At 40.7% G+C, this 23,584-nt stretch overlaps 3 protein-coding genes and 1 non-coding gene across 6 annotated transcripts in view; 3 read left to right on the top strand and 1 right to left on the bottom strand.

The window, feature by feature from the left end:
- Window positions 1–1,209: 1,209 nt before the first annotated feature.
- On the top strand, window positions 1,210–5,281 carry nkrf (NFKB repressing factor). 2 transcript variants are annotated; one of them, XM_075481748.1, is made up of 3 exons: window positions 1,210–1,592; window positions 1,915–2,039; window positions 2,391–5,281. In XM_075481748.1, exons 2-3 carry the CDS (start codon window positions 1,949–1,951, stop codon window positions 4,619–4,621), a joined length of 2,322 nt encoding a protein of 773 aa, XP_075337863.1. In that variant the 5' UTR covers window positions 1,210–1,592; window positions 1,915–1,948; the 3' UTR covers window positions 4,622–5,281. The 2 variants fall into 2 exon arrangements, with proteins under 2 accessions (XP_075337863.1, XP_075337864.1); XM_075481749.1 differs by having other exon boundaries at window positions 1,210–1,373.
- Window positions 5,282–5,339: 58 nt separating this feature from the next.
- ube2a (ubiquitin-conjugating enzyme E2A (RAD6 homolog)) lies at window positions 5,340–8,883 on the bottom strand. The gene is made up of 6 exons (XM_075481750.1): window positions 8,702–8,883; window positions 7,507–7,587; window positions 7,323–7,348; window positions 6,812–6,901; window positions 6,614–6,702; window positions 5,340–6,413 (listed from the first exon to the last, which is right to left on the bottom strand). Exons 1-6 carry the CDS (start codon window positions 8,743–8,745, stop codon window positions 6,285–6,287), a joined length of 459 nt encoding a protein of 152 aa, XP_075337865.1. The 5' UTR covers window positions 8,746–8,883; the 3' UTR covers window positions 5,340–6,284.
- Window positions 8,884–9,534: 651 nt separating this feature from the next.
- Window positions 9,535–9,606, top strand: trnae-uuc (transfer RNA glutamic acid (anticodon UUC)). Its single transcript has one exon. It is a non-coding gene; the product is annotated as a tRNA-Glu (tRNA).
- A 349-nt stretch (window positions 9,607–9,955) lies between these two features.
- Window positions 9,956–23,584, top strand: part of elf1 (E74-like ETS transcription factor 1) — a 38,665-nt gene continuing 25,036 nt past the window's right edge. The window contains exon 1 of one of the 2 annotated variants that reach the window (XM_075481753.1): window positions 9,956–10,550. The gene's annotated coding sequence lies outside the window, so the exon portion shown is untranslated. Of the gene's footprint in view, window positions 10,551–21,071; window positions 21,347–23,584 lie in introns of those variants that run through there. The other variant, XM_075481751.1, reaches the window with a different exon arrangement.

Genomic DNA, 23,584 nt, shown 5'->3' on the forward strand with positions numbered 1-23,584 from the left:
TACTCTGGATTATAATACCTCTTGTCAGGTTGAAGTTTGGTGGACGTGTGATAGAAATGAGTTTGATTACAACAGGACTATTCGCACCCTAACAGACACAGTTCTGCACAAACAACAGGACAGTGGGAATCAATCCTGAAACTGTGCTGAAAAAGTTTAAGGATGTCCCCAAGGAGACATTTTTTTTTTTTATATGTGCTGTTTTAGGGTTTAACAGAAAAAAAAAAAAAGATTAACTGTTGATTACACCACAATATATCATAAGTGGTTAACCACAAGATGAATGTAATGCCAAAAGATTTTCAGCACTTTAAACGTTTCTGCTCGTATCTGTTATGCAGCACCACCAGAAAAGCCTCTGATTGGTCTCGTGTTAATTTTGCATCACAACAACAAACTTGCAACCGGTCTTATAAAGAACTACATTTAGTTGACAAAAAGTGAAACCACAAACAGCTCTGGCCTTTCAGAGAGGTGATCTCCACGTCACAGAGTCAGTATGTGGCAAGGGCGTAGGAATGAGTTTAACATTGGAGGGGACACATATCGGAACCTGACAGATATAAAACAATTTTCTGGGTGGGACAAATGCACCTGTCTCCAATATTGGGGGGGCCACGTCCCCTACCCCAGGTTCCTATGTTTATGACGTTTCCAACTCTAAACTCTGAACTTTTTTCTGTCACGGGAAAATATTTTTGATTTGTTTAAAAGTAAAAGTATCCTATTTCATGTATATAAACACAGAATTACAACATGATGTTGGCATCAACATTCATGTGTACTTTACTGTTTGTGAGTTTTCTTTTTCCTTTTTTTTTTTAACAGATATGATCCAAATTTGATAAAAAATAATTGACTGTTAAACTATGGCCACTTTGAACTATACTTTGTAATCTAATCTAAGTTGATTATCTATTACTTTCTATTTAAAAAAATATTTAATTTTTCTTAATTCATTACTGTTATCATTTAATCCAGATTACACGTAATCCATTATTACATTATAAGGAAATGATTCAAATTGGTTAATAATGTAAAAACAATGTAATCTAAAAAAAGAGAGAGAATAGGACAATAAATAGATTAAACTAAGTCGCACAAATATTGAAACAGTAAAAGAAATCATCAATTTAAAGTTCATGTTAATGAGAGGCTCGTGCTTTGACAGCCACTTGACCCCCGCAAAGCATTCTGGGCTAGTGCGGTATCAGACGCCATGATTTTATTGAACCTGGAACTAGAAAATGGATGCTTCCTGCTAGTTTAGTGTGTATGTGTTGATTGCGCAGCGTTTTCGTCTGTCCGTTTCAGACTCCTTTTTAAAAACACAGACCGGCATGTCGGTTCCCTCAAAGATCGCGATACATCTGGTGGGTATATAAAAACCCGAGGCTTTCTCTGTTGAATTGGAGTTAGGTTAGCTCCACTGCAAGCTAGGTGGCTAATGCTAGCAGCCTGGACAGGGTTGTCAACGGTTGGTAGCTAAAAGATGCTAGCACAATAAATGCAGCCAGTGGAGCATAAAGTGCACTGTCTTCTGTTCAGCTGAATGACAGAAAAACAAGTAAGACCAAAGGCTGCACCTTGAGGTAAGATTACGCCTTAAATGAACTTTTAAGATGATGAATAGCTTGTACACACTTCTGAAAGATGAACTCTGTTGGCCTACTGCGTCACTGATGGCCCGAAATCCAGATGTTTTAACAGCTTTTATCATCACACCATTGGATAATGTTGCAGTGTATGACAACGTGTTATTCGCGCACATACTTTGTATGTCGGCATCTGTTTGGTGCTGGCAGGTGGTACCACTGAAGAAAGCATGCAGCATTAAGGCATTATGTTCAGATGCTTTGATAGCTCATCCATCGGTATTACAAGGCTGACCCAGATCTTTGGTTTCATTAACAGGTATGGCCTGGATTTGATTTGGACGGTGCTGGTGATGGCAGAAGGGACTGACCCTGGCGAAATGCCCTCTTTTGATCCAAGTCCTAGTTCTGAAGCACAAAAGAGACCTTTTTCTTCTGATGGCAGTGAGTGATCTAGGTTGTGTGGCATGTTTGTTTGTTTTTTTGCGTTGTACCATGAAATATTAATATTTATGTTGGACACATTAAGTAAACAAGCAAATAACTTATTTGGTGAAAGCTACATTAGATGAAGCTCACAACCAATATATGTATATTTTTTAAAAGGGCATGGTTGTGTAATGATAAACAAATTTGAGGGCTTATAGTTTTTAACAAGCTTTTCTAAATTAAAAATAGAATATTGGCCGATTCTCAGCTTGTTCAGTGCTGTCAACATGCTCATATCACAGTCACCAACCCCCTGAGATTGCAGCTGATTAGTTTGTTTTCTAATATTAGGTTTTGATATTGCAGGAGACGAGCCCATGAGGAAAATGCCTGTGACAAAATTTGGTTCCAGACCTCGATTTGAGCCTGTGCACTTTGTCAGCGGTGGAAGCAGTGGAGGAACCTGCACTGATGAGAAGGAGAACGACAAGGAGCGCAGAAGGAGTGAGTCGTACGGAGCGGGAAAGTGGGACTCGCAGTACTCCTCCCACAGCACCAGCAGCAAAGCGCAGGGCTTCTCCTCCCTTCGGCCTGCTTTTGACCGGGTGCCATCATACCCGTGTGACTCTTGGGATTCCCACAGAGATAGAGAGAGAGAGATTTCTTCAGGTAGCACCAGTGGACTAAGTTATGGAGGCCATGGGTCATCTTCAAACTTTATGTCAAAAACGCAGCAGGACTACACAGCCAAGTATGAAGCCCACAGCTCCTCTCACCATTTAGACTCATATACTCAGCCCCAGAGATATAATGGGTACGGGTGTGAGAGCAGGTCGGTAGGCTGGGATTCGGGACGTCAGGGTTTGGGGTACAGTCATCAGGACAGGCCATCATCGAGCCGGCCATTTAGCAGAGTCTACAACAGCCCGGGCAGGAGCAGCCCCAAAGTGTCTCAGTCAGGGTTTTCACAGCCTCATCCAGTCTCGCAGTCAGTTTTGGATGAGAAGCAAATGCTAATAGCCAGCGTTGCAAATGCACTGGCTGTTGCCTTCAGGGACCCTGTGCTGATGACGGGAAGTGACTCACCAAACTATAATTTCATGTTAAGCCGCAGCATCCAGGCCTGCAAAACCAACCCTGAGTATGTATATGTCAACCTGAAGGATATTCCTCAGGCCGACCTACCGAAGAACAGGAAAGTACCAACAGACGGCTATGCCTGCGAGCTGAGATGCCAGGGTGTGTATCTTGCCACTGGATACTCTGGCAGTAAAAACGGAGCGAGGGACCGGGCGTCTGAACAGGCTGTGAAACTTTTCCTGAAACCAGTGGAGGTTCGTGTTGTGCAGCGTAAATATAGACACTTAATAGTCAACGATATAGTTGTGTGCCAGATGCACAACCCGACACCAGCGTTTCTACCTGCACTCCGGAACCCAGAAGATAAACCGACTCCCAGTTCCAAGGGCCAGTATGAGCCTGACAAATATAAACACTGGACTGAATTTGTGGTAATGGACAATGCTCATGATGCCATCTGCATACTGAACAACTCCGCGGCTTTTAATCGCATGAAGATAGACTATAAGTTTGATCCGCTACCCAACAACAGTTCGTGGCTCTGCAGTGTTTTCCTGCAGGATGAGCTGGTAGCACAGGCGACGGGGACTAAAAAAAGCTCCAAACACGCGGCAGCTGAAGAGGCAGTGAGAAAACTTCGTTTGAACCAAGCACGACGACAGCAACAGCAGCAACAATCCCAATACTTCAGAGGAAATACTCAGTCAGAGTCTAGCGGAAGTTTTGGGCAGCAGATTGGCAAAAAGAAACATCTGAGTGAGCTGGTAATCTTGGAAAACTCTGACAATGCAATCTGTATCATTAATGACACCGCTCAGTTCAATAAAGTGACTGCTGATTACAAGTTCTCAGTTCAGCCTGACCATCGCTGGAGGTGTGAAGTTTACCTAGAAGGACAGTATGTCGCAGCAGGAATCGGGCCAAAGAAAATAGTGAAGCACATTGCAGCAAATGAGGCTTTAGCCACCTTGAGACAGACGCAGGCTGTTGTGAAATCCAATCTGAGGAAGGAGGGACACAACGATGCCATATCCCGTTCTCAGATCCTGGCTCGCTCAGGTGAGGAGGCCACAAGGCAGGAGATCAAAGAAGACAACATTGGAAACCAGCTGCTCCGGAAGATGGGCTGGAAAGGTGGTGGACTGGGCCGAGACGGAGACGGCATCGCAGAACCAATCAGAGTGAAGGAGCAGTTCTCCAGAGAAGGTTTGGGTATGGACACGGAGAAAACGGGAACTCAGCTCAGCAAGCGTGACATTGAGGACATCATCCGTAACTATGCCAGTTCAGACCGCCAGGACGACCTTCGGTTCTCCACCGACCTCACCAATGATGAACGCAAGCAGATTCACCAGATAGCTCAGAAATACGGCCTACGGAGCAAGTCGTACGGACAGGGACGGCAACGGTTCCTCGTTGTCAGTCGGAAAGTACACAAAGACCAACTTATCGGCCAGCTTTTACAGGAAGGACAGGTGGGTCGATATGAGCTTATCAAACCTCAGGCCTATCACTAAACTGCACGACAAAGAAGGAAAAAAAATAAAAAGACGTTTTAATTGACTTGGACTTGAAAACAAATCACACACTCAAGTGTACGTGTTTATACAAATTCACAAAAAAACAAACACGTTATCAGGTATAATTTATGGTTTTTGCATTCCTTTACCACGAGTACTTCAGCTTTATTTGGAGACTGTAGGATGAGTAATCTGTCATTTGTCTCCAGCCTTTCTTCATCTGAGCTCATAGTCGGCGCTTTGTGGGATCACGTCCCAACGACGCTTTGGATATTTCGCTTATTTTCAAAAGAGGAAATAACTGGGCTTTTTGTACTATTTAATGAACCTGGCAGAAAATGCAGCTTTTCTTTGTTTGGAAATATCGTTGACGGTTAACTCGTGAAAGACAAGGATTAGAGGGGCATTAACATCCAACTGTAGCTAAAAGCTCATATCAGTCTCACTGTAGTGACGTGTCCGTATTCAGCAATACTCTGTTGTTTGCTATGGCAGCACCTGGAGGTCATTCTGTGCATATCAATGCTGACAAAATCTTCACCTGGAAACTTAACTGTGATCTCTAAGTGTGCAATTGTTTGTTTGTGCGTACAGTTAACCTGTCTGCTTGTTTTCACAGGTGTAATTACTGAATAAATTAAAACTGATTACCATTAACGCGCTGAGCTTAAGATGGATGTTTTTGTATTTTTGAGTTAATGAAGCAACAGAAGAGTGATGTATATTTATTTTATTTACAAGAAAATGTACAGTTTGTTATATGGGTTACCAGTGCAAAGTTTTATAATAAGAAAAAGGACACATCCTATTTTAAACAGTGTAGTCAGATTTTTTTTATGATAGCTGAGTTGTAAGATTGTAAAATAGCACAGAAATATTTTCACACAGCCTCAACCCATAAAGACTTGATGCACCCTCTAAATATGGTGACAGGTAAACCCATATGTTGCTGGTCTAGATGGGTTATAAATGTTTGTCATTATGAAACATTAAAGTCAACTTAACTTACCAGTAAGGATACAAAATGTCTTCTTTCTGGATTGTAAGTGGGACATGTTTACCAGTATGTAGAAGGTTTTAAAAGCAAAAGGCATATCTGTACGAGAAAAGCTGAGAAAAGAAAAAGAGACCCCCAAAAGGCATCTGTTGATTTGTCAGAGGGACGGATGCCCCATGCCAGGTTAATTTTCTATCCCTCAAAGGCTTTCATTAAACGGAAAAAAGGGGTGACCCACTGAAAAAGAAAGACGAACGGCTTTCTTTTCTGTATTTGCACAACAAACCAAAGCAAGCACATCCACTTAACTGTCACCACATCATTCAGTCAGTTTACTTGATGTATGAATTAATAGGTGGAGGAGTGAAGAGTCAAGACTGTCACCTTAAGAAAAAAATAAGTAAACTGTTGGGGCACGTAGCAAGTAACCCAGGTATAACAAGGTACATTAACTTTGAACAAACATCTGCTATTGCCCAACAACAGCATTCGGCAGAAGTGAATGCCACAACACAACAGCATACAAACTTAGCAACAGTAAGGGGACAAATATACTGAAGGAATTTAAGGTGTGTCATCAAATCTCTATGAGATCTGGTGGTTTCTTGATCGGTGGTTTCTTGATTCTGGGCTGGACACTTTAAACTCCAACGATAACAAAGGTCAACAGTCACGCCAACTCTGTTCAACAATAGCAGAAACCCTCTTCTCATACTCCCGTTTGTTTTCCTGGTACAGCTGGGCTGCTTGGCTGTTGGCTGGGCTGTTTGGGTTTGGCTCATCCAGTAAAGACTTTAAATACACAGAGAGCACCACTGGGTTAGGTTTCGAATAAACTTTTATGACAGAGCACAGTCGGTAAAGGCTAGTGAAGCCATTACATGTCTAAAATACATGTAATGACTACCTGTTTACAAAGTTGTGTTGATATTTAACCGTTTTACGATGCGTAATGTATCAGCTTATGTAAAAGGAGTAGCCTATTACATTACCTGTATTGAAGTTAAGATTGAAGAGACATCATAGGTTGGACTCCAACGATTCTGAAGTATATCTAAGCATATGCTGCCATCTGCATACACTGCGGAGAGCATTCAGAATGTACAGCTTTTAGACAATTGGTCAGATTTTCTGGGATAAAAAAAAAAGAAATAACCTTTAACTCTAGTAATAAAATTGTTATGACATACCATTTGGATGAAACATTTTGGAGACAAATCGCACTGTTGGAGGTTTATTTGGATATTCCTCTGTGAATTCAATGGTAAGTTTGAAGGTACCTGAAAGTAGTAAGAAATGACACAGTAAGTTGAAATGCACAAACTAAATATAATGGATTACAGAAATAAAGCTAACCAGACTTGTAGTTAAACAGCAACAGTAGAGGAAACAGTTGACAAATGCACCAAAGAACTGTATTTAGAAAGTTTATTTTGCGCCAAAGAGCAGAAGAAGCTAATTTCAGTATCAATACAACTACCTTTCTGAAGTCAGTGCGAAGTTCAATGTCATTACACTTCAACAAAATACACTTTTAAAACACCAACTACAATCCAATAATAACAATAAAACAATTCAGATAAACCCCGGGACCCCCAAAAACTTTAAAAGTGTCATCACAGATGAATCCTTGAGTAATCCTATTACAGTGTTTGGAAGACAAATGACCTAGATATGTAAAGAAATTTTGAGAGGACTTACCATCTTCAAAAGGTGTTCCCTCAGGTCTATAAGAGAGGTAACAAAAAGGTTGCAAATCAAAATTTTCTCTACGAAAATACCCACAAAACCAGCACACAAACTATAGCTCTAAATACACTTAATCTGTCCAAAAATTAACGATCACTACAACTTGTCGAGAGTAATTTTTGACACATAGACTTACCCAAAAATGACAGCATTCCATACCATGATATTGTTTTCTGACGGGGCTCCGCTAACTCCAGCAGGGGGATCCTCTTGCAGCCTGACGGATGAGGGGAAAAACAATTATATCACAAATTACATTGATTTTACATAGAGTATACAAGACTAGTAAAAGCCATCACTGTTACACATTGAATTATGTCAAAATATGCCCACCCAGGATGAAGTGGGCATATTTTCCACTACCAAGCAGTTATTCAAGACTTACAACTGGGCTGTATATATCTGCACAGTGCAAACATGACTTAAATAATATCATTAACAATCAGGAACTATCGCTTTGATTTTGTTGCATGACTACTACTATAAAATAATAAGATCCAGAAGAATGTAATATATGAGCGAAACTGAACAATGTCTTCATCCGCTGGGTCATTACAACCACATGCCTAACGGATTATTAGGCTTGAAGTTGAGCTATTTCTTTGTGTTGAAATAACATTGTAAAGAGTGATTTTAACCATGGACCAAACGGGTTTGAGTCTTCATTGCGCCATCAATACTGTTTAACTGCAGCATACGTAGAGAAACCACGAGTCGCGGCTGACTGTTTAGTATCTGGAGGTGTTTACTGACTGCATGGCAGATGGCTGCTGATCCTCAGTCTTAAGTGATGCTCTATCAAGGCCCGAAGATAGGAGCTCTTTTGATCACTGAGTATTACGCCAATGTAACCAAACCTTTAGTCTCAATGGCCATTAGTCCATTGACTTGAACAGCATTACCTGTTACACCTATGTCTCGAAGAATCATTTATACATAAAACACATATAGTTTAACAAAAAGGCTGAATAATTAGCGGTTTTATTGTTTACAATAGTGAATAATGTTGGTATAGGACCTAAAACGAACAGCGATTTTAAGTTACACAACCTAAACGTTACAACTCCCGACTGCCTGGCTAACGCCGGTGCCAGCGACCTAACAGTAACGTTAACGTTACTTGTCGATTACTCACAAGTCACGATCTTGTAAATCCCAGATAGGATCAGCGACATGTGTACAGGATACATAAAAACGTTTATACATCTATATAAACGATTATTTTGTGGTGCTTTGGTAGCTGGGTTTGTCATTTAAGCTAACGCTAATAAACTAGCCTAAGGATGCTAACGTTAGCAAATCTACTTCTCTGTTGTTTTCCTTTCACTTACCGTTTAAAATCTCTCATTAAACGTCGTCTTGCTGGAGTTGACATCCTGTTAACACGGTAGACTAAATTCTTAGCAAAAACGCAAACGGCTCTGAAGAAAGAAATACTTAGTAAAGTATTTTAATTTCTCAACCCCTAGTTGGCTAGCCAACGAACGCTACTAGTTTGACAAATATTTGGCTGCCTCTCAGACTATGGGCGCTACCAATCACACTAGAAAGAGGGAGATTGGGTCAACTGCCACTATGTTAGCGAACTGTATCGGCCCATAAGAAAAAACTTGTTTCATGGCTGAAAGTAGAGTAGTCAAATATATATATTGCTTGTGCAAACTAGTTTAACCTCGTAATAAATCCAACTTCAGTATTTTCATATTGCGTGAAGAACCCCGTATCTATACTTGAAACATTCTACTGAAATTACGTCATATGTTTGCACCCATATCGCGTTCGCTCGGTATGCTGTGACTATTCAGATAAGGCTTTATCGCTCTATTCGCCATTATTTATATATTAAACTTAGTCAATTTAAGTCATGTATCATGGTGAAAGCACAAGACTGTTTAACAAAGGGTGCTGTCTGGTGTCAATTTGCAGTACAGCTGCAGGACCACTAGATGGGGCTCTTGTCCCAGATGTTGTAAATCATACACCAAAACAAGGAACATTTTTTAAAGTAGCAAGCTAGCATAGTTATATTGAATTAATCTTGAAGTGATGTGGTGCTTGATGGGTTGTCAAATCATAATACGGTTTAAAAAAATTGATGGGCAGACGATAACAGATCCACGATATTCACAAGTGAATTTACTTGAGACGCAGTGCGTTGTCAGCATCCCATATGGTCTAGCGGTTAGGATTCCTGGTTTTCACCCAGGCGGCCCGGGTTCGACTCCCGGTATGGGAACATTGTTTATTTTTTTGTCATATAATTTCTGAGTTTGTATAAAACGATATATTTACGAAAAATAAATACAAAACAAAAAAAAAACCCGTCATCCTATCCACAACTGGCTGTGAAACTGTATGCAACTGTAACATATGCTGTCTTCTTTATTTTGGGCCAGGGAATCTGGCATAGACCCCGCCCGTTGAGGAGATCATCTCTTGCCCACATCTCAGAGGGCTTGGACATTCCCGGAAGATGCCTATTACCGTTGTGCCAACGCTTTCATGAGTGGGCAAACTACTTGCAAACAACACAACTGCCCTTTTTCGAGCGCTAGTTAATCTAAGTTAATCGTCTCTAAAGCAGTTAATTGCCTGTAAATGTACACCTGTGAGTGCGTAACGGTTTATGAAAATAATCCTCTGTCGCTCAGGTAGGCTACATTTAACGGTTATCTAATTTACTACGCGAAATTCAACAGTTGTGTGACATTACACACGTTTGTAACTCTACATCGCTACAGCGTGTCATATGTTGTCTATGTATCATCGCGCACTCTTCAAGAAACTGGATGTATTTGATGGGGATATCTAACTTTTAGTTCACCATCTTCTCGCGAGTCCTATTGCTCAACTCTAAACTGTCCCTGACTCCCTTACTACAACTAGGCGTTTTACCAAACTTTGTTGCCGGGCCAATTATTTCCCAGGAAAATGTGACTGCAAGGAATTCCCCACGCATGCATCAGCAGCCTCTGTCGGAGAAAACCACGACCTTGTGTCAGGAAGCACACGAAAGCAGCAGGAGGGTAATCTGAAGAGTGACTGTGCGATGATGTTGTTTTAGCACCTCGCATCAAGGATCATAATGTGTTACAGCGTCGTCGTGTTCTTTGAGAACAGCCACTAAAATTGCCTTATTGAACCAGGGAATGTGCTACTCTGGAGACAACTTCTATAAGAGTAAGTATATTTGGCATTTTAATCCCATGTTTCCCAGTGTCTGTTTGCCGTCTTGGAGCCAACTATAGCCTACGGCTCAAGTTAGCCGGGAGGTTGTGTTGGGGTAATCCATCATTTAATTTTTTTTCTCATTTGGCATTTCACGTGAATTCTCAAAACTCTTAAAAGACAATGGTAGGATAGAATGCAGGACAAGTGCGACAGTTATTGGACCAGATGCATTTGAAAGCGCTCAAACATAAATAAGTGTATCAGATTGAAGAAATATGAGAGAAATCATGAGATGATATTATTAGCCACTGGATCCCACGACCTGAAGGCGTTGCTTTCCACGCTACTCCATATATTACAGTGACTGCTCTTTGTGCCAGTCAGCTGGCATGTGACTACACTGACAGTGTGAGTGTGCTGAATATCTGCTATTTGTATAGTTCATATAGCAGCCACAAGTAATAGAGGGACTCTGCTATAGTTTTGTCTTAATTTGTGTGTTATTAGAATTCCCATTTTGAGATTATTATGTCTATTATTACTTGACTCCAGGTCAACCATTCCACGTCTGTGTCTGGAAAATAAAGAAATTCAGAGTCCATGTGTTTAACTGGTTGCTTAGAGCTATATTCAAATTAGTATGTCCTCTGCCTCTCGCTAGAATTAAGTGATATTACAGCTGAGGTGACTCATTCAAATATTTTCTTAATCATGAATGGCACTAATTCTCCAGCCCATTTATATTTTTTAAGTCAGCAATGCCAGGAAACTAGTTATTTCTTTGTTTCTGGTTGTGTGGTCGCTCAAAATAAGACGTCTGGGGGGTGGGGGGTGGGGGGGGGGGGCTAGGCACTGTGGGGATTTTAGCTATTTTGGTTATTACCTGAAGTATTACAGTCCCTGTTGCAGATAGATTTGGCTTAAAAACATGAAAAACTACAGCAGTCATGGATGACGCATGGTGTGCCACTCGTTCCGAGGCAGCTTCAGCCTGAAATTGTTGACTAAAATGGGAGAGAACTGCTGTGGGAGACTCCTTGAGCTGTCATGGAGGACAAATAAAAATGAATGTTGGCTGAATTTTACAAATATAGGTCTGCAATGCTTGACAGGATTGTGTTTGTTTTTTGTTTTTTTTTATACTGTTCATCAACCCTAATCTGTGGGGAGTCTAAATGTTTGCCAGATGTTTACATTTTTGGGTTGAGATGCTTGTATCATGGGACAGACAAACACTGTCTCATTGGTCGGTCAGAGTTGCTCACTTGAGAGCAGGCAGTCGTGACGCAGAGGGAAAGGGAGAGTTACAAGATGTTAGTTTGTCAGTCCCACTGGAGAGAGGACCAGCTGAACCCACCAACTCTACACCGACCCTCCCTTCTCTCCCCCTGAAGTCTTCCCATGGCAGGAATGCTGACAGAGGCTGGTAGATAATTGGAAACTTCAGTCCACTGAAAACAGTTACCCAGAACAAGACTTTCCAAATATACTCCAGCGTGGAGTCATTTTGTTTGTTTCAAACATGTGCTCTTGTTTTAGGAACATCTTGCCATGCTGCCGCCCACACAATAGCCTCTCCTTTGCCCCATTCCTCTCTGCTTTGCTCGCTTAACATCGCTCAGGCTTCGACAGATACGGGCCAGTCTTGTTTGTCGAGGCTGGGGCAGTTTCCCGGTAGCCTTCTTATCCTGTGACAGTCATGTCATCATCAGCAGTCTGAGCAGCTGAGGAGTGTGATGATGACTGAGGACAACAATGGAGAGCTGTCTGTTGTTCTCCCTTTAGCAATGACGGGCTCCTCAGACATCAGATACTTCTTCTTCCCAAGATGTGCCCGCCTGCCTTAATGGGCCTTGATATTGATTTGACTTCACAAAAAGAAGAACTGAGCTTTTATCCTGCATAGAAAGCAGCACTCCAGTTTCACAAAAGCTTTCAGAGACTTTTCAATAGCTCGGGTATACTACAGCTTTTTTCCTTTGCAAGTGGACATGTGTGGTATGATTTGAAAAGAATGGTCAGCTTTCCCATTTTAGTATTTGGTCAAAATTTCCGAGTATCCAGAGTTTTATGACATTTCTTTGCCTGTTGTATCTATCACCTTACATAAACTGAGCTCCAAACAAATGTAATGACATTTTATTTAGTGACACTGTTGTCTAGGTGTGAATTTGTGTCGTTTTGTGCCTTAGAAATAACCACAAGATGGCAATGTTCATATGCTTTGACTAAACAAACAATCGTGTGAGATGGTTGAAACCTCAAATGACTTGCAGAAATGCAGGAACTGACTTGTGAAAAGAGAAATAAAACTCTTGAACTTCCCTGTTTTACATGTAAAAAAAACCCAAAACCCTCTGCCGGCTTGATTTCTGCTAAGGGTTTGCAGGGGAAGTGTTGTTTGCAAAGTTCCCCAATTCAGCGTTGCTGTTTAACCACGTCTAGCTTTTCACACCTGAATATCACCTTGTCAGACATGTTTGATTGCTAGGCAGCCGCGCCAGCAGCAGTGAAACGCTGCTACTGAGCGTGACGTCACAGAGAAAGGAGAGACAAGGGAAATTCCACCTGTAACCTCATTTCGCTCTCATGCTGCCTGTCTCACAGGCATGTGACTTGGACGAGTCATCCTGCCTTGGTTTTTCCATGAATCTGTACATTGTCATGATGTAATCCAGCCAAGGCAGTCAAGGCTATTTTTAGCATAAAAAAGGAGGCCAACTTGAATAAGAATTTCAAATGAGCTCTTTTTTGGAAATGACAGGGAGATTGACACTTCCCATGCCCGTGCAGTAAGCTATAGTGTCTTTTGTCTCAAGTCAACAAAATGAGGCTGTAAAACCACCCATTTTTGTTTTTACTTTCTGTTTTTATTGTTTAAAAAGTTTGAGTTTTAGATACAAAGTTAAATGGATTTGCACAGAAACAGACTTGTCGTCCCTTTCTGTTTCCTTCTTGTATCTATGCTTTGTGACACCAACAACAATGTTGTACAAGTTCACACTGAAGAGATACCAGAGATATTTTAGACTTGATGGAAGGCAGCAGAGTATATATCATAACTTCTCATTCAGGAGTAAAGACTCATGAGGCTAATTTTCAGCTCTTTTTTTTTTCTTTATCTAATTCAGTTTTTCCTTTAAGGTGGAAATGGATGATTCACGTTGTTTTTCATGTGGCCGTCATTTCAGCCTCTGAAACAAACCATGGCTCCTGTCTCTCTCCAGCCCACCTGTAACAGATGACTGTATGAAGAAATGTTTTTAATCCCTTAAATGTATTTAATTTTTTCACTTCTCTTTTGTTTTCACTTACCTTATTAATGTCGTCGCTTGAAATAAACCCTCAACGTTTACCACACGAAACCTCCATTTGCTCAGTTAAACTAACCGATGAGTCCCGGCTTTTTTGCAAGGACATAAAAGGTGGGGCACATATGGAAGAAACCCCAAATGAAATGCTTTACTTTGAATGCTGTCACTAAAACAAAAAAACAATTTGTGTCCATCTGCATGACTAAAGGTAATTTTGTTTTGTGACTGTTTCGCAATTTGCCACAAGACCATGTTGCGTTATTTAAAAACGTTGCCACATATCAAGTTAAGAATTCAACATTGTTAGAATACACATGCATAAGACAGAACTTTTTAGGGAAACCACAGCTTGTCCCGGTCTAATAAACGCCTCCCTCTTGCCTTGGACAGCAGGGATAGACTTCAGCCCCTCACAACCCTGAAGAAGATGAAGCTTCTGCAGAGAATGGATGGATGAAATAGTTTGCCTCTACATACAGCCAAGCCTCAGGGTATGACTTTGTTAGCAGGGTGAATTACTGTAGGCTGTCGGGGGTTTGTAGCATGTTGAAATCATAAGATTAGTTAACCACATTACTTAAATATGTTTATGATATTTGCTGAGGTCCACGTCGGCCCACAGCGTAGTGTGCCGTAACTCTGATGTACGTGTAATTACATTAGGGTGTGACTTAGCTTGTAATGTTCGAGCTTGCTGTTGTTTGACCACACAAAGGAGGTCCTTACAAAAATAGCCACTGTCTTTGTCTGCAACTTTAGTGCATGATGATATTCGAGCCTATCATTTTTCATGTCTGCTACAGATAATGAGGCAGCAGCGAGTGGTTCATGGAGGCCTGTCATGAGTCAGCTAAGCCAGTGTTGCTTGGATTCACACAGCGAGCCTGAAGACAGCAAAGGATCTAACTTCATTTAACTTTCAACAAATGTAACTCATACCAGAGAAGGCACAGCTAACAGAAGTCACCATGAGCTTTGGCAGATCATTGCATCTGCTAAAGTGCAATTGTCTGTCATCACCATCAGTAGGTTTGTCCTTCTGGGTTTGGTTAAGTTCTTTTGGGTTCATTTCAGAGTGACAAGTAGTTCTCAGGCTTGTTTAATTATTTAACTGCATGCAGCCACTGGGTATTATAATCAAGGCCCTGAGTGACAGCACAATATACACGAAGGATCTCATGGCATTTTATTAGTAATGAGCCAGAGATGAAGGGCTCCTGGTTTAAAATGAGCTTCCTGAATACACACTGGTGCAAAAGCATTCTCACTGGATTCAAGTAGTTGATATAAAACACATGAACTTTTAAAAAAATGTAGGGGTTGTTTATGGAAAGATGTCTTCGGGAGAACTACTTTTGTGGTAAATGACGTAATGTAGCAATGCATCGGACTGCCGGTATCTGAAATAGCCCTCAGAGGTGTGATGTGGATGATGTGGATTGTTGGCCTGTTTTCTGTGCTTAATATTTAATGAGATGCTGTCTGCATGTGTGTATGTGGCGTGGGCAGCAGTAGAGCTAATACTACTGATAAGTCCAATACCTGTTCTCAAAAATTGCATTATGTTGCATTTTGAAATATTTATGGCACCCCAGGTTTATGGGCCAGACCACCCAGAACATAAATTGAATACTATAGTGACTCTACTTATTCCTAATGAAAGGGGCCTAAACCTACCAGTATGTGAGGCAGTTTCATGGATTTAACATCAGATTTGAATAATACATGTGAAAGTGATTCTGTGTATGACTCACATTAGGTAGTGTTAGGGGATAGTTATTGGATTTTGGCTCCAATTGGCATTGACCAGAAGGCCCATGCTGATTTTCAATGAGGACCCTACGCTTGGGGCTGCAGGAGTGGGCACAGATCACGTTTTCTTAACAGGAACACACGTTTACAAGCTGTAAGATCTCACACGGAGGCTCGGAAACTGAAAGCAGCCACTCGTTGATAAAAAGGGATGAGACCAATTGATTTTGAGTCAGTCAGTCCCGCTATGGGGCTAATGTTCTCAGTGCAGACATGAGTAATAAACCAGCCTTATTATTTTGGAAAGTTGTGATTACCAGAAGTTGGTCGGTGATGCGGCCTGCAGGATACAGTGCAAAAGGCACCCATCCTGCATGTTGTCGTAGCTTACAGGTTTGTCTTCTGGGAGGTGGTGGTAGTAGTTAATGAACCTAAATCCAGTTCTGTGAGTATGTTGTAACAATCAGATCACAAGGTTAACATTCTCCAACTGGCAATAGGAAAGGATTTAATCGGCTATTTTCAATGGGTATGCGCATGTTTAAAAAAAAAAAACCTCTTAGTGTTTTATCTTAGGTGTGGAAGCAGTATAAGGAGATGAGTAGCAGTATAACGAAATGTTGCTCAACTCTGCGGTGTCTAGAAATGAAATGTATCGACTGAAACAGAGCCCTGGTATCCAGTATATCTTACAGACAACATTTGCAAATGTGTTCAGAGTTTTTTGTTGCATGTTATTGTGGCTATAGATAACACTCTCTGCCAGGGGCCTGTTGATCTGTGATCATCATTTTCTGCTCAGTGGTGCTAATGAATCACTCGGATATGGTGGGCTGAGCTGTTGACTACAGAATGCGTTGTCTTTACAGCTGTTCACACACACAAGACTTTTTTCTTTCTTTTTTTTTTTTTTAGATCTGTATATCTTTAGTTGTGTTCTGTCAGCACAGTGAATCATCTCTGGTCCTGGCTGAGCTCAGAAGAGTCACTGTCCAAGAATGATAAGGTGTTCATAGCACCATGAGCCGTCAGCTCTTTCAACAAACTACGTTGTTGCAACAAGTAGTCTGACCTCAACCAGCTGGCATGCTAAATAACTGTATGACCTTGGTTGCCTTCATTTTTTCACTATAATCCACACCTGACAAATGTTTTCTTGTTCAGTATTTGGCCATCTTAATTGGGTTCATTGAAATGCCTCGCTGCCCTCCTGTTAACCTAATTCTGGGTCTCCTATGGGGTGCACTTGTGTCCTGTTACCTACATCTAACAGCCTCAGCTACAATATTCAATACTCCGTATTTAAGCAACCATCAGATGACCTCCAAGCTACGCAAATAATTCAGAGTCCTCCAAACGCTCCCATATCTCCCACAGTCAAGGATTGTTTCAAGATGTTTGTCGGCTTTTATGAATCCACACCTCTTCAATGTAACTTGTGCTCAGTATTTTCTTAGTGCAGTTTTTAGTAGGGCACTTTGTCTGCTACATACTTGTTGGTGGGTGTCCGCACTAGATGACCCTAGTCATTTCAAGAATGAAACAAAGTGAACACTTGGTAACACTTGCCTTTTGACACATTATTGTCTGTAATCAGAAATGTTAGAACATGTTGTTTACTGGCTTAGAATAACAAGGATAACTAAATTATTGGCTTATTTACAGGTATCAAATAATGTAATTGATATGAATCTTGTAACTCCGGGTTTTTATCATTATTATCATGCAATTAGTTATCTGGTTTCCCAGTTTTGGGTCAAAGCGATGTTACTGACACAGATTTAGCTATATATTGACACGCTCTAGGTTTATTGGGGACATGCCGCAGAAAACGTGGGCTTCGAGGCATGCTTCTGTTTGTTGTTGGTCTCTGTTATTCACAGCTTTCACATGAGAGCCACAAGTGACCCCATTTTTATTCTTAGGCTGCAAAGGAAAGGTGTGTCCTTTCAGATAGTCTGCATGGTCACATGTCTCTCCACTGATCACACATCAAGGCATTTTTCTCTGCCCTAGTTAATGCGTAACCATTGTTAGAATAAAGCAAGGACACAATGCTCTGTGTGGTTGAGGCTTTTTGTGTTTTCACGCAGAGATTTGAATTAAATGTTATTCCATTGACATGTCCTGAAGCAAAAGCGATTTGTACATCTTGACTTTTATTGCTTTTCCCCAGAGCATGGATGTGGTTTGTTGTGCAAATGGTTGAGTTAGGGTTTGGTATTACAGAAGATAATTGGGAAAAACAGTAAATTCTTAGGAGAGAATAGGATAGTTTTTTTTCACTTTGCATGAAAAATTCACTGCAACACATTATTCACATGCCATTTCTTTTCACTGTAGTTTAGATTTTGAGCCATGAATGTGCCAATTCAAATCCTAACCCAGAAACCACGTCAAGTGTTATTAAATAACATATTCTGCTGCTTTTATTCTGCTCACCAATTCGGTTTAAGTGCCAGTCAGCAATTTAGTACCCCGTTTGTTTCCTCAAGAATTTACTCCAGCACTCATCATGTTACCAGAAGTGGGACGCTCCCTCTTTTCCTGAAGAAGTTTCTGTTCTTTACACATCATAAAGCCATTTGAAGGTATTGAAAGGAATATAAGAAGTTGATATTTTTTTCACCGTTGCTCCCTGCGAGAAGGCTCTGAGTTTGAATCCCAGCTGGGGCCTTTCTGTGTGGAGTTTGCTTTTTGGATTAATTGGTGACTCTAAATAGATGGAGTGAGAGTGATGGACAGGCGACCCTTCCAGGGTGTCCCCCTGCCTCTGCAAATAGCAGCTGGGATAGCCTCCAGCGGATATATAAAAAATGAATGGATGGATGTTTTTGTTAACAGCTCTCTCCATTCATATACATTCATTTTGCTTAAGCATAATCATTGCAATTTATCATTTTTATTTTGCTTTGGCTTTGGGCTTGTTTGACATCTTGGAGTCATTTAGACTATTAACTATTAAAGGTCTTGCTTGGGAGCCTTTCCATTATTTTTGATTGATAGACACAGTGCTGACTTGACTTGATTTGACTTGTATGATTCTGAAGATCCATCTTACAATTTTTACAAATGCCAAATCATTCATATTTGATGAGCGGTTAAAGAGGCAGAGATTCTTCTTCTGTCCTGCTTAGTTCATGCCTGTACTATAGTTATTTGTAGTTCCTTTTAACAAAAACTAGAAGGCTCTGTCTTGTTGAGATGACACTCGGTGAAGGCTGCAGGAAAAGATGTGCTCTATAATATTCACATAATGATGCAGTTCAGGCCTCTTATGTATTTATTTCCTCCCTTTTAAAGACTTTTTTCTCTGGGAACAAGCTGAATTTGGTCGATAGCATAAACATCGGAAACCTGATTGCTTCTTATATTCTCACAGCATAAGTTACTATTGATTCAAGACATTCCAGTTATTCACAGGAACTTTGACGAGGCATGAATGAATGCAACTCTAAATTAGACCTCAGATAGTAGAAGTTATTGTCTGTAAAGTGACCATCATTAGAATTACATTTTTTGCATCTTTGTTTCTGTGTGTTTTGGGATGTTTACATGGTTGTCTTGGATTTTAGCCTTGCCTCAGTGCATTAGCCTTAAGAGTTTATACCACCAAAGTGAATAGTTTCCTTCAAAGCTCGAGGTTGAGGACAGTATTTCCAAAGAGGGGTGATAAGTGGGGCTTGTTTGGTTTAACTTTTCCTCACAGCAAAGCCATCCATTTGCTCTGAAGCGAACAGCTGCTTTCAACTCAGAGTTGAAGTGTAGCAAATGGGGGGCCAGAAAGAATTGATGATGACGAGAACACTTCTCAGGGACCGAGAGACTGATTTGGGGTTTGATGAAATACAGATCCTGCTGCAACTTTAAGGTGCTGTTTACACATACCCGGTATTTTGATAAACGTATATTTTCTAACCTTCGTTTGCAAAAATAACTAGGTGCACACAGCCCCGTTTTAAAAAAAAAAAACAAGTCTACATTGATCAGCATAAATACGCAGTCCGTCCGGGTCTAACCCAGAATCGCTGTCGCTGACGGTGGTATGGCCGGGCTCTGTCTGCCAAAAGAAGCTCCGCAATTGCTGCCCTCCGAGCCCTAATGCCTCTTTGTTGGTCAATACACTGTATGACTTTAATTTTCAAAAGCACACAAGCGAGTATAGCTCTTAAAAACAAAAATGCTGCTAGTACCTCCATGCTTGCCAGATAAACAATGGACGTCGGTCTTTTACCGCGGATATTGCCCAAAACTCCGTTTTTGTCTCTTTCAACCAGTTTATACACAAACGCTAAACGGAGTTTTTAAAAAATCTCCACTTTTGCCGGAGTTTTTTTTATGCCTCGTTTTCGGAGGAAAAAACTCAGTTTGTGTATAAACGAAAGGCACAAACGAAGGGAAAGGTCTTCGTTTATCAAAATACCTGGGTATGTGTAAACAGCACCTGAGTGATTTGAATGGGTTGATCTTTTGAAATATCAACCCTTGTGTTCTTCCTAACAATCCCAAATTAAAACTGTTTTAATTGAATTGACTTTTGCCTCTATTGAATATAGCAAGCAGGGGCTTTTTAGTGAAACGTGTATTTTATTGGTGCACACATACTGTGTGAACACACAGAGAGCTGAACACTCACCACAGACCACCACTTCCTGTTTGCTTAAGTGTCATTTCTGATAAAGATTACTATCACATATCAGCCATAGCAGTTTGAGCACAACAAGCTAAAGTTAAAAAAAATATATTTTTACTTTATAACTTAGCAGTTTTCTACGTACTGCACTTTCATAACACCTTAAACGTTTTGCATCGAAATTTACAACTGCTGGAGTGAAACTCTCATGTGATCATTTTTACAAGAAGAGTTTTCTGTGATCATGAGGAGGAGGAGAAGAAGGAGGGGGAGGAGAGAGATTCTCTATCATGAAGCACTTGCTCATACATAAATGCAGCCATCTTTACTGATTCTTTTTAGCTCCTAAAAACAGTTTTTTAAGACTTATTACAGCAGGGAGAACAACTCTTCTCCAAGACAGCAACTTGACTGTCTTGCTAATAGACTCGGAACTCACTGTAAATGTTGTAATGGAACACAAAGAGATGTGAACTTTGCCCCTGAGCTGTCATACAGATTTTAATCACCATGACTAGCCCATGTTGAATGGTCAAAGTCTAAAGTAAGTAAATGCCTGTCCAATTGTTCAATTACACCTCCAGCACTACTCTGCCTCTGCCGGAGAAACTCGTCCATCGTCTTTCAGGCTGTTCTAGGTGTGGCCTTCTTGTTGGTCCTCTCTGGTCTCCCCTCCCCCACACATCCTTGTCCAATCCCTGCCACAAGTACAACTCACCTGAAAGGATTTGCATACTCATCGCTCATTGGCCAGGTGAAGGCTCCCTGCCTCGGGCCTTCTCTACCAATGGCGACAGTGCTGTGTGACTCATAGGGAGAGGACAAGTTGCTTCACTATACTTCTCCTTTTTCTGTTTCTAACAGCAGCCATTGCATTGTCCCCCCCCCCCCCTCCTCTCCAGTGTTGTTTTTCCACTGTGAGAAAGAGGTGTGGGTCAGGACTGTCTACATCTTTTGACACCATTCTCCTCATTTGAACACGTTTGGATTATTCCCAGTTTCACCTTTTTGTTGTCCATTTTTCTTTTTGTTTTCATTGGTTGCTGAGATCGACACTTGTTTGATCGCTATAATGGACCTTGTCACCCGAACCCTGTGTCTTTGAGGTCAGTGATGAATAGTTCTCCTTTTCACTTTTTACTTGTTTTTGATGGTTGAAAAAGTTTTGATGGTGATGGTGAAACTAATATCTTGAGGTTGTTGTATATGAATTTTCTTCACAGTTTACATGTTTATTACTGTAGTCAAGAGGTAATGTACATGTATATTTAAGAACTGTGTTTATGACAAGACGGACATAAAGCTTTACAAGTCGACATTGTGTGAACCCTTGACTTCATAGCATTTTCTGGAACAAATCGTATCATATCAGAGGTTTCTGAAGGGGGTGCGTTAACAAGTCATTCCAGTTTAACTGACAAATATTTTCCTGCATCTTACTTCTTCTATGCCTTCATCTTTATCTAATCTCATTTGTGGAAACAGCAAAACACGGTTGACTATCCTGTCATCACACTAGCTTAGCTTGCACATATTAGTATATATTCCTGAAATCCTTCTGGCATTTTCTAAAGGTTGACAGCTCTTGGGATAAAGTGAGTTTTAAAGTTTTAAGAGTTTTTGCACCTGCCGTTTTAAGAGCTAAAAGGATTACCTGATGCTTCTGTTTGTTGCATTTCTTTTACAAATTGTTACCTTATAAGGTGTGTTGAAGCAAGGGCGGGAACATAGTTTTGCAAGCCTCTGGACCACACTCGCATGTATTTCTCATAGTGTGTTAATCAGTAATTGCACAACTAATTTGAACCACAGGTGCCAACCAAATGTCATAAAATATGTTACTTAAAAGGTACATTTGCACATTTGTGTGCTAAAAACAACAGCTTTTGTGTTTCTGTTTCTGCTCTTCAAAGCAGCTCTGTTCATGAAATCAGTCATGCAATGCTTCATGCATCAAAATCCTCAGCTTACCAGAACAGAATGTTGCACATCTTGTAAATTAGATGTCCAAAATGATGCCATTTGTGCTCATGAGAAAGTCTGAACCTATTCATAGTTTACTTCCTCTTTTCTGCATAAATAGGCTAACCTTCCCTCGTTTTTTTTCTTTTGGTCCTACTGTGAACCAAATGATTCTGGTTAATGCTGTAGAGTGGCTGTTTCTAAAAGTTGCTCAGTGCAGAAGAGATAAAAGCTTGCTTCCTGTTTCACCAGAAATCTACTCTGCACTTTGTGAACCACATAAGACAGTGTGTGCATGCTGTATTACTGAATAAATGTGTCTGCATGCTGAGCAGATTTCAGACACATCACTCTGAAACTTCTTCTGCTGCTGCTGCTGTTGCACATTCAGTGCACAGAGCTCTGTAGTTATCGTTGAGCTAGTGCTGAACATTTTCATCAAATTTGGTCAGGCTTTTAAAAAAAATGTAGCTTGTTGATGCAAGTCTAACATTAGAGTGTATGATTAGCTTACAAAAAGCAGTGTAGAACAGATCCTCTCAGAGACACAGAATACATATCTCAATACTAAGGGCTCAGTTTCTGAACTTTTATCAGGAGTGGCTAAATTGGCCTTGCTCTGAGAGACTAAAGGAATATTTTTTTCTTTCTCTGAATCCTTACCAGCTGTGTATCAGCACTTTTTGCAAATGACTGAATGGCTTTGTTGTGAAGCAGGTATGAGTTTGCATTTGCCTTAAATTTCTCATCTAGGCCCACCCTGATTTGTTTTGTAAATGAGGCCCTTGTGCCTTGGAGTATAAACTCCTAGGTGCTTTTTTGTGACACTGTGTTTGTGTCCTTCAAAGAGGCGTGGGAGGGGGGCTGAGCGGCAGTTTCAAGTTGGCTGCTCCTTCAATACAAAGTCAACAGGTCTTAGCCTGTAATTAGATCATTAGGCCTGGGCAAGATGACGGAGACATTGCAAAAGAATGGCATGACGAGAACGGGAGTAGGTGGGGTTTCGTTTATACAGCCCTCGGCATGCTGAAATATGTAAAAATAGAGGGTTTACTCAGTTTCATTTTACAGGTACATGCCTTGAAAACAAAAAGCATGGAGCCAACTGTGTATGGTCGGGTACAAACTGTTTGGTTTGCTTTGAATAAACACAGACTAATGTCAATCTCAAATGGTGAGATAGAAAAGCGCTCCTCATCAGTTATACTGAGACAGCTGTGGAAAACCTCCAGATTCATAGTGAAACTAATCAAAGCACGTCCTGTTTCTTACTGGAAAATGCTAATATGACACAGCGTAATCGACTTTATAAGCTCAAGTTTGCAGTATTTTTCTATGTCACTTTCTCAATATTTAAAGCAATTTCCATTCGCGATGGATGC

The sequence above is a fragment of the Odontesthes bonariensis genome, chromosome 13, assembly GCF_027942865.1.
Source record: "Odontesthes bonariensis isolate fOdoBon6 chromosome 13, fOdoBon6.hap1, whole genome shotgun sequence".
In the NCBI taxonomy this organism is placed as follows: domain Eukaryota; kingdom Metazoa; phylum Chordata; class Actinopteri; order Atheriniformes; family Atherinopsidae; genus Odontesthes; species Odontesthes bonariensis.

What these genes read in the sequence shown, in the direction of transcription:
- nkrf (XM_075481748.1), top strand. Translation starts at nt 1,949, where the DNA reads ATGGCAGAAGGGACTGACCCTGGCGAAATGCCCTCTTTTGATCCAAGT. An exon ending in ACCTTTTTCTTCTGATGGCA is followed by an intron (nt 2,040 to 2,390) that starts GTGAGTGATCTA and finishes TTGATATTGCAG; the next exon opens with GAGACGAGCCCATGAGGAAA.
- ube2a (XM_075481750.1), bottom strand. Translation starts at nt 8,745, where the DNA reads ATGTCAACTCCAGCAAGACGACGTTTAATGAGAGATTTTAAACG. An exon ending in GGGAACACCTTTTGAAGATG is followed by an intron (nt 6,902 to 7,322) that starts GTAAGTCCTCTC and finishes TACTACTTTCAG; the next exon opens with GTACCTTCAAACTTACCATT. An exon ending in CAAAATGTTTCATCCAAATG is followed by an intron (nt 6,703 to 6,811) that starts GTATGTCATAAC and finishes TGCTCTCCGCAG; the next exon opens with TGTATGCAGATGGCAGCATA.